This window comes from Cyprinodon tularosa, unplaced genomic scaffold (genome assembly GCF_016077235.1).
Source record: "Cyprinodon tularosa strain WSP-4 unplaced genomic scaffold, ASM1607723v1 ctg160, whole genome shotgun sequence".
Taxonomy (NCBI): domain Eukaryota; kingdom Metazoa; phylum Chordata; class Actinopteri; order Cyprinodontiformes; family Cyprinodontidae; genus Cyprinodon; species Cyprinodon tularosa.
The window spans coordinates 688,326-703,011 of NW_024038438.1; the positions used below are offsets into that span (position 1 = coordinate 688,326).

The 14,686-nt window shown below is 37.0% G+C and overlaps 1 protein-coding gene across 3 annotated transcripts in view; it reads left to right on the forward strand.

Moving 5' to 3' along the window:
• Positions 1-8,787, forward strand: part of met (MET proto-oncogene, receptor tyrosine kinase) — a 103,051-nt gene extending 94,264 nt beyond the window's left edge. For 2 of the 3 annotated variants that reach the window (XM_038280477.1, XM_038280479.1), the window contains 4 exons: positions 27-136; positions 622-787; positions 988-1,124; positions 8,347-8,787. In XM_038280477.1, coding sequence (XP_038136405.1) covers positions 27-136; positions 622-787; positions 988-1,124; positions 8,347-8,626 — 693 coding nt within the window. In that variant the 3' untranslated portion in view covers positions 8,627-8,787. The remainder of the gene's footprint in view (positions 1-26; positions 137-621; positions 788-987; positions 1,125-8,346) is intronic. The other variant, XM_038280476.1, reaches the window with a different exon arrangement.
• Positions 8,788-14,686: the final 5,899 nt, after the last annotated feature.

Here is a 14,686-nt window from a genome sequence, read left to right on the forward strand (position 1 = left end):
AACTGGCAAATGTGATTGTCATCCAGAACCCAACAGTGAAGGACCTGATGGGCTTTGGGCTACAGGTGGCCATGGGGATGGAATATCTTGCCAGTAAGAAGTTTGTCCACCGAGACCTGGCTGCCAGAAACTGCATGTAAGACACTTTAGTTACATGATTCATCCATTGTTTCCTCCACAGTTACAACTAACTTCAAGGAGTCTAAATATTTGATACCAGCACTGTGTCACAAGTTGCACTGTTCTTAGGGAATATGACATTCTGGATCCAAACTACATACATTAGATATGAATACATTGTTAATTAATAAAACAAAGGATGCGCTAACTCTACTGTGCATGTCTTGCCTGTCAAATCACACCAACTGCCATTTTTTTCTAAAAAGCACATGGCATGTAGTGTTTTAGAAAATTACAGTGTAGTAGGATCACTGAATGATTTCAAATAACTTTTTTTTAAGCAGTTTTGTCTCACTGATGGCTCCCATTTTGTTTCTTGTTATACATATGGAAGAAAAAGGTGATGAAACTAAAAGTAACAACAACAAGAAAGTAACAACAAGAAAAGGCAACCAGATTAAATGAAACCATGCAAAAGTAACTAATTCTTTGTCCTGCCAGGTTGGATGAGAGCTACACAGTAAAGGTGGCAGACTTTGGTCTCGCTAGAGATGTTTACGACAAAGAGTATTACAGCGTCCACAACAAGAGCGGAGTCAAGCTGCCTGTTAAGTGGATGGCTCTTGAAAGTCTCCAAACCCACAAGTTCACCACCAAGTCAGACGTGGTGAGAAATCTGTATTTATTGTAATCTATTAAAAATGCAAAGGTCTTACATTTCTTGGGTAAAAGAACTGAACCTTTACGTAGAGAAACTTATTTTGTCATATAAATATGCTCTTTAAACCATGACTTTTTCCTCTGATTGTGAAGTTTATGACAAATATTTGTTAATTGAGGAAACTTATCCTGCTGCGTTTTTTACAGTGGTCTTTTGGAGTTTTGCTCTGGGAACTAATGACACGTGGAGCCCCACCATACTCTGATGTGAACTCCTTTGACATCACGGTCTTCCTCCTGCAGGGGAGGAGACTGCTGCAGCCGGAGTTCTGCCCTGATGCTCTGTAAGTTTGCATAGATTACCAGCTTTTGTTCACATCATTCACAGCTTGTTTAGTCTGATTATAGGTATATTACATCTAAAATAAATGTTATATGGTTAAAATTTGAAAGTAGAGAAGTAGTAGGTAAACTAGTAAAGCTCTTGATGCAGATTTATTACACGTAGGCATTAAAGATGTAAAAACATGCAAACTTGGAAGGGTTTGCAAAACTGATCTACTAATTAGAATGTGTCCATTTAGCACAATTATGGAGAACATACGCTGCTCATTGCAGCAAGCACAATACTTTAAGGAGGATTTGCAAATGTAGTTACATACCACCCACAGTGCAATTTATAAAGTATAAAACGTAACGTATGCAAAATTGTCTGTGATTATTGTGGTGAGAAAGAGGCTTGACAGACAAAATATACAGACAGAGAATATATTCAATGCATGTCAACATACTTGGTCTGTCAGCAATAAAAGGGACATATCAACTATCAAGTAGTTCTGTTTAACGGTAAAGCCCTTTGCAACGCGGCAGTTTTTTGCATCTGGATGCATCATTCCAGATGTTAGTACAGTCTCCCAGGGTACTGTTTCTGGTGTGCTGACCAGCAGCGCCAGATTGATTCTAGAGGTGTGGGGGCTGGGGGTGTTATGTTGCCTTGCACCTGTCAGCGCATACTTTTAATCACCACCAGTAGATCAAGGGGAAATGGAAACTGCAACAAGTCTGTCAGAGTCTGAAAACTGAAATAATTCATCTGACAAAATGCAACCCTGGGAGTTTATGAGGGTTTAATTTTTTTCCAAGGATCTCTGTGTTTTTTTGATGATAAAATGGCATATTATTTAATTATTATTATATTTTATAATGACATTAATAGCTTCTTTCAGTTTGTCACTATCTAAGACAGCTGTCAGTACAACTGTGGTGCCAAAAAAACCACAATCTGCTGCGGATGTTTTCCCACATGTTTCTTTTTATTCAAAGTATGCTTCAGGAATGTTGATTACTAGTAAGTGAATTTCAGACAAACGTTTTGTCTTCTGTTTTTGTCTTGTAAATGGATAGATTTTTTTTTCTTTTGGAAAACTGGAAAACAAACCAAATCTTATTTTATCTTTTTTAATAAACTCAACACTGTAGTATCATCTTTAAGCTCGAGAAGAAAAGTAACCAAAACTCCTGCCTTTCAAACACATGTCCAATCTCTTCCCCTAAACTCTCAGGCAGTAACACATGTTTAAATAAGGTGCTCCATAACAGTTTTGTATCTGTTATCCATTACCCACGTAATCTCAACTGGTCAGATACTACAGCCCTAAAAATTACACATGCAATCTTTTATTTATGCAAACAATTTAGAGCTTGTTTTGGGGGGGTTTGGTAGATGGTTGTGTTTTTCAGACAATAAAAAACCTAATTCAGTGTTTTAGAATATATTCATATTTCTGAAAAGTCCAGACAGTTGATTTATTCTCAAAAAGGATGGCAAGCTACCAAATATAATTGCATAAGAGGCTGGTTGTTGACAGAGGGCTGTATCCAAGCACATTTATAGAACATAGGGTTTTAGCAAAATGATGATCTGGTAACACAGATAAAACCAACCTTCAATGGATTATTAAGCAAAATGTATTCAAGGGTGAGCTATTTAAAACATATCTGTTTAAACTATCCTTTCTTATTGATCCAGTTTCATATTTGAATTTTCTGAAACACATATTTAATTTTTTCATTCTTTAAGCCATAATCTTCTAGATCAGAGGTTCTCATCCTGTTCCTCAGGTACCCCTGCCCAGCGTGTTTTAGGTGTCTCTCTGCTTCCACACACCTGACTTAAATGAATCAGCCAACTTCAGCACTAGGTTGCTGCTGAGGAGTCCACATAATCATTTTAATCAGGTGTGCTGCAACTGAGAGGCACCTAAAACCTACAGGGCAGTGCTACCTGAGGAACGGGATTGAAAACCTATGATCTTACAATACATCTTACAATAATAAAGAATCCTCTCTCTGAAAAAAAAGTTAGAAAAATTGTTGAACTTTTTTATCAAAATTTTGGGGGATGATTTCTGCAGTGGAGCAGTTGGTAACACTGCTGCCTTGCTGCAAGAGGGTTCTGGGTTTGAGTACCAGGGTCTTTCTGCATGAAGTTTGCATGTTCTCCCAGAGCATGCGTGGGTTCTCTCCGGGTACTCCGGCTTCCTCCCACAGTCTAAAAACATGACTGTTAGGTTTATAAGCTTCTCTTAATTCTTAGGTGTGAGTGGGTTTGTGAATGGTTGTTTGTCTCTGTGTTGCCCTGCGATAGACTGGCAATCTGTCTAGGGTGTACCCGCCTCTCGCCTGTATACAGCTGGAGACAGAAAATGAATGGATGGAAATCTGCATAACATACTAAAAAGCTGTGTTTTCAGTGCCTAATGAAAACATATTGTGTTATCAAGAGAGAGCAGCTAGAAAGAAAAGCAGTAACAGTGATGACCTTTATAAACAATAGACATATAAAATATAAACATAGATACATTTTTTGTTACAAATCTCAGTCAGCTAGAGACTAAAATGGATGGTACACCACATCAATCGCTAGGGTCAAAAAAAAGTCACCTTCCTTTTTTTACCACGTTTTAATAGAAATCATGATAAAGTATGCAAATTATTTTCTGTTTGCCCTGTATGTGATAGATCTTCGTTTCTGTGGTCTTTCCCACAGATCACCCATCAGTCATGCTGCTGCTGGCAGTTCTCACAACAGCTGGATATATTTTTACATCTAAAATATATGACCTAGATGAAAAAGACAAGAAAGACATAAAATATGATTTTATTATCTTAATTTAAGACATCGCTTTTTTTAATGATTAAAGTAAACATCTTCCAGATGACCAAATTAGTAAATAGAATTTGTAATTTATGAGTGCAGAATAATTACGTCCAGATTGAGAAAGTTTTTATATGTCAGGCAATCATGCTTGTCTAATTCTAAGGCAGTCCTAATGGTATTAAACAAAGCTATCTTTTTCCTCCTTATTGAATTTCCATCTCTTTTTTAATAATATCTGTTTAGGTTGGATCTGTTTTACTCTTTCTAGATCTTGAATCAGACTAAAGTAGCCAAAATTCAAAACCCAAGAAGACCAGCCTTACTTCACCATACACCTTACTAGTTACTAGTATATTTTTACTCAAGTAGAAAAATAAAGTATTGTGATTGTGGGTTATGGTTCGGTTATTTCAAAGAGTTAATGAAGTTAGTGTAACTAAATGCATTTATATACTACCTAAGTCAGGCTAAACAAAACAGTATAACTAACATAGTTCATATATTCTCATTGAAAACTGTACTCAAGATAGTGTTTGAAAAAAAAACATATGGACACATATTTGTATTAGTTTTAGTTTTAACAAGTTGGTTGTCTAGAGTCATATATATATATATATATATATATATATATATATATATATATTATATATATATATATATATATATATATATATATATATATATATATATATATATATATATATATATATATATATATATATATATATATATATATATATATATATACCTGGGAGCAACTTTTTTAGATCTCTAAAGTTGAAATAACACTTGAGATACTTCCGCAAGTACCAGCTAACGTAAAAAAGAAGGCCCCAAAGTTACAGAGCAGAAGCAAAGAGAAGTAAGAGTAATCCAAGCCATTTGTGGACAATACTTTCTTGCAGGGAAACTCAGGAGGTTGGCTAGTAATGCTTGTGAACAACAGATGTTGTCATCCATGACATGTTACCATGAATATTCGAATGCAGCCCAGATAATAAACCCTTGGCATTTTGTTTTGGCCCACATTATTTGCCCTTGTTGAGAAAGTCGAGATAACCTGGCAGAAGTAAAAACAGTAACTGAAGCTACAGTCCTCTTAACATAGCTGTAGATTTATTTATCGGTCAGTTTCTGAAATAATCATAATTTTATCATTCATGTAAGAAGATTTCACTATAAAACATGAATAAATGTTTGCCTGTGATCTTTTTTATATCGGTGTGTAAAAAGGATGCAGGTTTGGTTAATAGCAACATAGCTGCTGTCATGTATTGTAAACATCAATAATGTAAACAACGTCTCTGAGCTCCTGACAGCATATAGCCCTTTAGTTGAGCTTCAGTACCAAGCTAATGGAGGCAGAGAGTAACTTTAAAAATGTTTAGCGGATTTAAAAATTAGCTAAATATTTGTTCTTTAGTTCTACATCTGTTTTTTTTTTTTTTTTTTTTTTTTTTTTTTTTTTTTTTTTTTACTTCCAACTTTTTTTTTTACTTTCACACATTGATCAAAAGTGTTGGATTCGATTTAGACATCCTTAAGTGCCTAAAGTGCAGGTTGGCCTTTCATGTAACAGATTTAGAAACTTATGGAAATAATAACACCAGTTACATCAGAGCTATATTGTAGAACCAAACCCCACAATAATCTGAACAACTGATAAGTTTATGACATATCGTGTCTGTGTGTGTGTGATATATTGGGAGGGGATGGGAGTGTTCGTCTGGAAGGGAGGCAGAGGCCCAAAAGTACACATGAGGAAGTGATATATTTCTACATACATTCCTGTAATTCTTCCCTGCTGATGCTTCTCAGCAGACTTAAGGTAGCAACAGGAACCAGCATGTTATTTTAACTTGTATAATAATGCTGCAAACTCTGTCAGTTTTTAATGGTATGTTCTAGCAGCTCAAAGGAATATATATATATATATATATATATATATATATATATATATATATATATATATATATATATATATATATATATATATATATATATATATATATATTTTTTTTTTTTTTTTTTTTTTTTTTTTTTTTTTTTTTTTCTGATGGAGTTTCGGCATGGATTAAAATCACTGAGTTTAGCTTTGAAGGCTGATGTACATGTCCTTTTTTTATGTCTCCTTTCTTGGAAGATGGACTCGTACTTTATCAGATAAAGTACTCATTTAGAGAGACTCCAGTAAAAATCCACTTTAATGTTCTGAAACAAATTTGAAATAAGAGCAGAGAGGACTGTGATTCTACTACAATTTTTAGTTTACGGACTGATAAACTACTAATAAGAATGCTATTAACCGAATTACCTTTTGTAAGAAAAGCAAAAAAAGAACTGTTATTGACTATCTATGTAGTTTTGTTATTATGTAGTGTTCAAAACTGAGCAGGTTTATTGAACTTAAATCTAACAAGATGCTCTGTCAGCCCAACAGGATGGGTCACCTTGTCAAATCCTGGGCAAAACTCCACCAAAAACTCATCTTTTTTTTTCCCAAACAACATACCCCAGCATATCCCCAATGTAATGTTTTATAACTTCTAAAAAGTGTGTGCCACAAACCAAAAAAAAAAAATGTAAAAGTACATAGTGATATTTTATGCCTGCATCTGAAAGACCAAAATCCAGTTTATTATTATAAAAAATAAGTCTATATAGTTCAAGCCTCCTTCCTAATAGTGTTTTTTAAAGTCCTTTTTGGGCTTAAATAGAACCTCCAGCACCGGGTGCAATAAGGTGATATAAACAGACTTAGTGAAATCTACTGGCAGTACTTCTGAACCATCAGAAACCAGATGGGAGAGATTGATGCAGCTACTAATTAAATCCTGACGATGCTGTAATGCCTCATGATAAACCCAACAATTTGCAGTTTTCAAAGACCTTTTCCTATTTCAAGTTCCATTGAGTTCTCCCCTCCCTGTTCTTTAGGGATAGCAGTACTATCACAGGAAATTGGTGTATAGTATAGTCATTTGGGGCAGAATATTTACCAATTCCTAACACAGCTGATACACACAGGATTGACAACACAGACATTCAAGATATATTACATGTAAGATGTGTTTTCTAGGTGATTCTAGTCCTGTCATAATAGGGTAGCCTGGCCAGCTTGACTGAATTACACAGAGCGTGATTCCGTCTGGGAAACCGCTGTTGACTCTGGCCAAATCTGTTGCGACCAATCACAGCTCAGGAGGCGGGACTTTACAATCTGTCTTTCTGCTTTTCTGCTAGCATAGCAGCAAGATGGCGACTGCATTATGCCTGTTTTAATTAGGCTCTTTTTGATGTCCTGAGTGAGATTGAGTTTACCTTAATTGGATTTTGACTCCCTGGTCTGAAAGTTGTCAAATTAAGTACATTGTTTAAGATTAAAAGTCCTCCAAGTTGCGACGTGTGACGATTTTTCAATGAAAGACATTTTTTTGTGCATGGACTGGAATGAAAGGAGGGCAAAGTCTTTGTATGACAAGATGCTTTTTGTAACATCATCATATATTATTCTCTCTATTTAAGTAGCCTGACTTCCTAAAATGATCAAAATAGGCAGGGTATGTTCAGTTGGAGCCACTCTCACCATTTGGCTTGCTAAGCTGTGGGACTTTTCATCACCATAGAGTATCTGTGCTGAGAGAAAGATAATAAATTATCATTGGGTCATTTCTGTGACTTTGAGTACTTAGTTATATTGTATTTGTACGCAGGGTTCATGGTCAGGTTCTCCAATACAGGAGACAACTGGGTTCATAGATGCAAAACCCAGCAACGGTGATGATATTAGATACATAACTGTTAATGTCTATTAGTAACAGGAATACATTCATCCTGAACCTATTTGTTAAAGGAACAGTGTGTCAGATTTACCGTCACCTAGTGGTGCAATAAATTAATTACAATTGACCGTCTGGTGCCTCCCTGTTAAGCATGAGAACTACTACGGAAGGCATTCTGCAACATTCTACTCTCTGAATGGAAGGACACATTAACCTCTGTCACTTTTTAAATTCAGCTAACAATAAACAGATGAAACATTACTCTGAAAGCACGACTGCCAGAAGCTGACACTGTTTAGCTGATCTGATTTCTGTGAAGAAGAACAGCAGCTGATAAATTTTGCATCAAACTCATCCAGTAGGCTAAGAAACAAACTAGCCGTCTCTGTTGGGGGACAGAAAAGCCCGCGATCTACATATCTAGCTATCAATTTGATATATCTGTGGTTTCAACTGACATTTAAAAAGCATTAAGTAAATGCAAAATGTTTTTCCATGTGATCTATACTGTAATGTATTAGTACAGGGTAATGAATGCTTATAGCGCTTTTTCAGAGCTTATTATGTAGAACCCAGCAGCTGTGTGCTCTCTTGGTCCTGATGCCTGTCCTCTCCTCCCCTCAGCTACACGGTGATGATCGAATGCTGGCATCCAAAGCCCGAACGCCGACCCTCCTTCTCAGAGCTGGTTTCCCGCATCTCCGCCATCTTCTCCAGCTTCAGCGGGGAGCACTATGTCCTCCTCAACACCACCTACGTCAACATTGAGAAGATGACCCCCTACCCTTCGCTTCTCAGCTCCACGTCATCTTCTTCGGGTTCCTCCTCTGAGCCCTCCACCTCCACGTCCCTGCCCTCCCACACGCCGCTCCTCTGTCGCGTGGAGCGTGACTGTTGCACCTGAAAGACAAAGGAAGAGTTGGCAATCGTCACTGGACAGTCAGACTCTGAGAGGGAGAAAGCAAGGAACTACTGTCTGTCTATGCTAAACACTGGACACTGCGTGCCGAGGACTCCACAGATCTCTTTGGGCCTTAGACTGTTTTCTCAGCGTAAATAGATTGTGATCCTTTGGAAATCTCAATCTGAAAAGAGCGTCTTCAAGAGATGACCTTCTTGACTCCCACCACAAACCTTGAGGAGCACAGTTGCTGTCAAAGAGTTTCAGCTGACAAAGCCTTCCTGGCAAAAAGCACATCTTACTTGCAGGTTTCTCCTCCCTCGTGATGGAATGTGCTTGAAGAAAACAATGTCTTCACCTTCACTCTGTAATGTGAATAATGTGAACATGTACTGTTTTATAAATCCCTCTCTTCTTTATAAACTCAAATTGAGACAGTTTAGCCTGCTCTGGTGCATTATGGTGTTCCTGGTGGCTAAAGTCGGCCGCAGCAGCAAGTGTGAAGCCCCTGCTGCTGTGTGCATTTCACTGGATAATTTATTTGTATTCCGACCATTAGACAGATAGCTTTCACATGACTGAGGGCAAAAAAAAAGCTTGTAAGTGTGGCCCACCCTTGTGAAACCCCCCAGATGGTTTCTAGGTCAGTTAATCATATATAAGGAAAAAGAGCTTGGGTGATATGGAGTGAATTTTGTTCTATTATTTTTGCAATCAACATATTTTGTAAATAATTTTTTTTTTTTATTCAATCTACAGACAAAAGCTTTAAAAACTTAATAATCAAAAACAGGTTTGACAGTAAGTTTGCTAGTTCTTAGATTTTATTTTGTTCCCACATTTTTTCATATTGATTGCAGGTTTTCTTCCTTTTTTCCTTCACAGATTCTATATTTTCAAACCGTATTTGTTCAAATTTCTCTTGTGTGTACAGGAGTTTTATAAATTGCATTAGTTTCTTCACTTTAAGCCCCATACAAACACTCGCTCTTGACCAACAAAAATGTTTTTGCTAACGTCCAGCAGACCAATAGGAAAGGCATCATGCTTCTTCACTCCAGAGGGATGCCCACCCCCTGGAGTGAAAACTATAGCCCCATTTCCACTACCCTCTGAAAACCGATCCGAGTCCGGACCGAGCTTGGATCAGTTAACCGTGCCGAGCTTGATTCCTTACTGATCATGCCAGTATGGTTCCTCGCCTCCTAGTGACGATCTACGGCACTACTGCTATCTACAGGTAACCAAGCAAATCAATATGGCGGCGCCCGTAATATTCAGGAAGTTTGGTTATAATTGTGATGTTTTTGTTCTTTGCGGAGAGTCAGGCGAAGATGGCAGGCTTTGGTGAATTTTCTTGATAGAGTCGGCTTTTGGGAAGTGGATATGACAGATGATAGTCTAATCACGGCTTACAGACGCACAATGATAGACCCTGAAGTTCTTTACTAAAACCCAAGCAGAACCATCACTGGAAATCGTATGGCACGGTTGAGAAGCTAGTATTTTTATGAATGTCTGAAATTTCATGATTACGTAAGGCTGACTAGATAACGCGGTCTGCTCATGCGCTCATTGTTATCGGAGAACCGCGCCAGAACTGAACCACACCGAGGCCCTACTCATGAACTAGTTCCAGTTTAGTGCGGTTCGGTTCAGTTTTGCCTGCCATTTACACTCAACAGTTATCTCTGTTACCGTGCTCGGACCGATCTCGGCACGTTATAAAAAAAGGTAGTGTAAATGGGGCTAATGTCACCTGGAAAATGCACTTTGAAAAAAAATGGAATTGGCAAAATTTATTCTAAAAAGAGAAATTTGAAAATAAAGTTTGAAAAAATAAAATATAAAAATAATGAAATACTTAAAAAAACAAGACTTAAAAAAAATACCTTATTTTAAGTGTAACTTCTGGTTCTTTTTTTAATTTATTTACATTTACAAAGTGTGTTTTTAGTTTGCAACAATACTGGAACCAAATTCCCTCCATAGAACCCTCTAAGGGAACAGAGATACAGCACAATAGAACCAAGTCCTGAGTTTTAGTTGTTTGTTTCTTTGTGACAGGTACACTCAACACACTACATGTTACGTTCGAATGAGGTCTCCAGTTTCCAACAACCTGATAATTCAAACTTGTAATCTACAAATTATTCCTAAACCCTTTCTTCCAGGAAGGAGCTCCTGTTTTAAGGATTTATGGTTCCTTCTTGTTCCTGTGTGTTGCAGACGTATCAATGCCTATTGAATTATTTCACATTCTGTCGCGTTAGAGCTGCATCACACCAAGCTTTAACCCGCCTACAGTAGATCTTGGTCTGAAGTCCTTTGACCAGATCACTCTAATATACTCATGTTTGGCTCACTGTCCTGTTTAAAGGTGAACCCTAACCCCAGTATCAAGTGTTTTACAGCCTCTGAAAGCAATTTTTCCCATCAGCTATGGCCAGCTTCCATCTCAGTGTGGAAGAAAAACGTCCCCACAGCGTGATCATGTTTCCCCACAGGGACGGTGTCTATTGGTCGATGTTTAGGGTTAATTTCCCTTCACTCTGCATTTGGCATGTAGGTTAAAAAGTTGCTTTTTTGCCACCTCTGTCCCCTACTTGGATACATCATTATTTTCCTTTGTGGTATTCTAAAAGCCAGATTTACGGAGTGCATAGCTAGCAGTTGTCCTCAGTGTCCCATCAACAGGTTTATCTACCTAAGCTGTGGATCTTGGCAGCTCCTCCGAAGTGTTTTGGGACCTTTAGGGCACCTATGTGAGTTTATTGTCAGTTTAATTGAAAAAACACATCTTTCTACAGTTTCCTTTCCAAACCCTCCTTATACTCAGAAGATCATTTTAAAGTATGTTTTTTAGATGTTTAAAGTTGGGTTATTGTTTAAAATCTTACCTTTGCTTCAAATGTTTCCCTGACTTGTCCGTTGTGTATATTTGTCTTCATGACACTCCAACAAAACTCTAAAGCCTTCATAGAACAGCTGAGTTTATGATGACATTTAATGAAGTGAAGTTGGACTATCCAAAAAGATAACCAAACCTTCTTTTAAAGGCCATTGGTTGCGCTGGGTTTTGTTTGAGAGCATCAGTGTAAATTGGACCAAATTTGAATACCTGTGTAAATGTTTGAGATTTCATGCGTAAAGCTGGTTTTTTTTAAATAGTCATGCATTATTTTCATACTAGTCGAGAAAGTTGTTCTATTTTGGATTTTAGCAAACAATTCCGATAAAAAACATTGAGCTTTGTTATTAAAATAGAAAAAGAAAAAAGAAAAATTCAGGGGTTATGAATACTCTTGTTAAGCACTACTCAAAGGAGGTTTGCTGTAGTTTGGTTTAATCATGAACTGACATAAGCTTGTAAACCACTTTTGTGATAATTTTAATTTTTTGCTTCATGTAGCATGTTTTTTTTCCAATGTAGGAACGGCTGATGGCGTGTTTGGCCGTTCGTGGACAGGAATGAATGTTTGCTCTGATGAGAAAAAAAAAATGCTGTACTATATTTTATATCACTGATGAGCCTCATCATTTAAAAAAAAAACGTTCCAGTGTCACATGATGATCCACTTGATCAAACATTTTTTTTTAGTTTTTATTTTCTTTTGTTTATAAGACAAATCACTGCCATTTTGTAAATAGAAAATCGACTGATACGATCAGTGTGGTTGATGGAAGTCTAGCCATTTTTACCGTATTATGGTTAAAGAGTTGAATGGTGGTAGAAAAAAATAATCCCACCTCTCATTGCGGAAAGACTGCTGTCTCTTTGATGATGTTGGTCGAAGTGTAACACTGATTGTTGTAAAGTATGTGTGTATCTCTTTGTTTTGTATATAAAAAGTCTTGAAGGTACATGTTCCTCCATGATGTATAATGAACCTTGTAAGCATAATAAAGCTATGATTCAAATAATGTGTATTTTCCTAGTCTTTCATGTTAAACACGCTGCAAAAACATAAACATGCAGCAAATACAAAAAGTACTGCAAACTTAAAAATTAAACTAGCTAACAAAACACACAAAAAGGAAAAACGCTGCAAAAAAGAGATGCTGCAATCACTGAAAATAGGAGCAAAATGTAAAAGAAACTGCAAATACAAACCTGCTGCATGCATATAAGTTCTGCAAGCTGCAAAACTGCAGCAGCTGTTATGCAATTAAATGCTGTTGTAACTTAATATAACTTAGCAAAAAAACTTTTGATTAATTAACATGTTGTTCTGTGAAAGCCCAATGGCTGTGTGTTAGAACATCAGATGCAAGTGTTATTCGAGCTCATATAATTATCAAACAGTCCACCTTGCGCATATATAGATTTAATTCATTCGTAAAACATTCATTCAGAACATAAGAATTTAGTAAGAAGAATCAAGTCATATTTTAGTAAAAACTCTTGATCAAATTAGTGAAACTCAACTAATTTGCTACTATGTACACTAAGAAAAAGAAACAGCAATGGTTTAAAACCATAATCAATAAAGTGATACAATAACGTCACAACTCTGGGCCGGATTTATCAAGATCCAATTTTGCGTGCAGTAATTTGCGCTCGCAAACTGGAATTTTGCGCGAGGGGCTGAACCATGGTTTGCGGGTGATTTAACAAGAGCGATTGCGTAACTGGTGGCAGGTGCAAAACTGTTGGAGACGCCCTATTTAAATGATGGTTTTGCGCGTTTTGTGGTTTGGGGCAAAGTAGTTTGTAGTTTGTGCAAACTAGTGCATTAAGAAATTTTAATCTTACAGTGACACCCCCACCCCCTCCCAAAAAAAAAATAAAATAAAAAAAAAAAAAAAAAAATATATATATATATATATATATATATATATATATATATATATATATATATATATATATATATATATATACCGGTATATATATATATATAAACCTTGGCAACCTTTATTCCTAAGGTGGTATGTGGCTGAAAAATGCACATACCAAATGGCTCACAAGAAGTGACTGTGGATAAGATGACTGCGCGTACGCTTCCCCGCAGCATTGGCATGTTGCTCCACAGGCGCAAGGGGGAGGTCAGGGTTTTTCGGTAGGGCGTCAGGGAGACATGGCATTTAGAACGTCGGACAGTACTTCTGAAAAACGAGATCGGGAGATCCCAGATGCAAAAAAGTGCAATGTTGCAAGGAGTTTTGTGATATCTGGTATTGCGTGGGTCCTCCTTGTGGCTGGCTCCAAATCCATTCGGAGTTCCCCCAACAGCTCCAAAATGGCAATGCTGATTAAACGATATGTTTTGATGATCGTTTCCTCGTTCATTCCAAAAATATTCACACGGAGTGAAAAAATGCGTTCTCTGGGTCTCCTTCTTGCGACAATAACCGCTGCCATGTGTGCGCAATTACGCATACAGACCATTTGCACCTTCTTTTGAAACGTGTTAAATATAGAGTCAGATACCGTTAGCAAAATTGCTTTCAGGTTTGATAAATCACTTTGCGAGTGCTAAATTAATATATTTACATGTTCTCCTCCCACAAGACGCACTTTTGCGTGTAAACGCCCCATATTGCATATTCATTGCAGAAAAAGTACTAAATGGATAAGAGGCGCTATTTAGCACGTTTTAAAGACCAAATCCTTTTAGCACGCTGTTGATAGATCAGGTTGTACATTTTTTAGCGTGCGCAGTGAAATAGCTCACGTTTTTATACACGCAAACCTTTGATAGATCCGGCCCTCTCCGTGGATTTTATGTTAAAAATCAAAGTTAATCTTGAAGAGTGTGAAAAGAGGCGAGATAACCTTTAAATTAATTCAGGGCAAGTGGCATATAGCTTCTCTTAAAATTCACTAACAGAGCAAACATTCATTCCTGTCCACGAACGGCCAAACACACCATCAGCCGTTCCTACACTGGAAAAAAAAAAACATGCCACATGAAGCAAAAAATAAAAATTATCACAAAAGTGGTTTACAAGCTTATGTCAGTTCATGATTAAACCAAACTACAGCAAACCTCCTTTGAGTAGTGCTTAACAAGAGTATTCATAACAAGAGTACGTAACCCATTATTTGGCAAAACTTTTAAT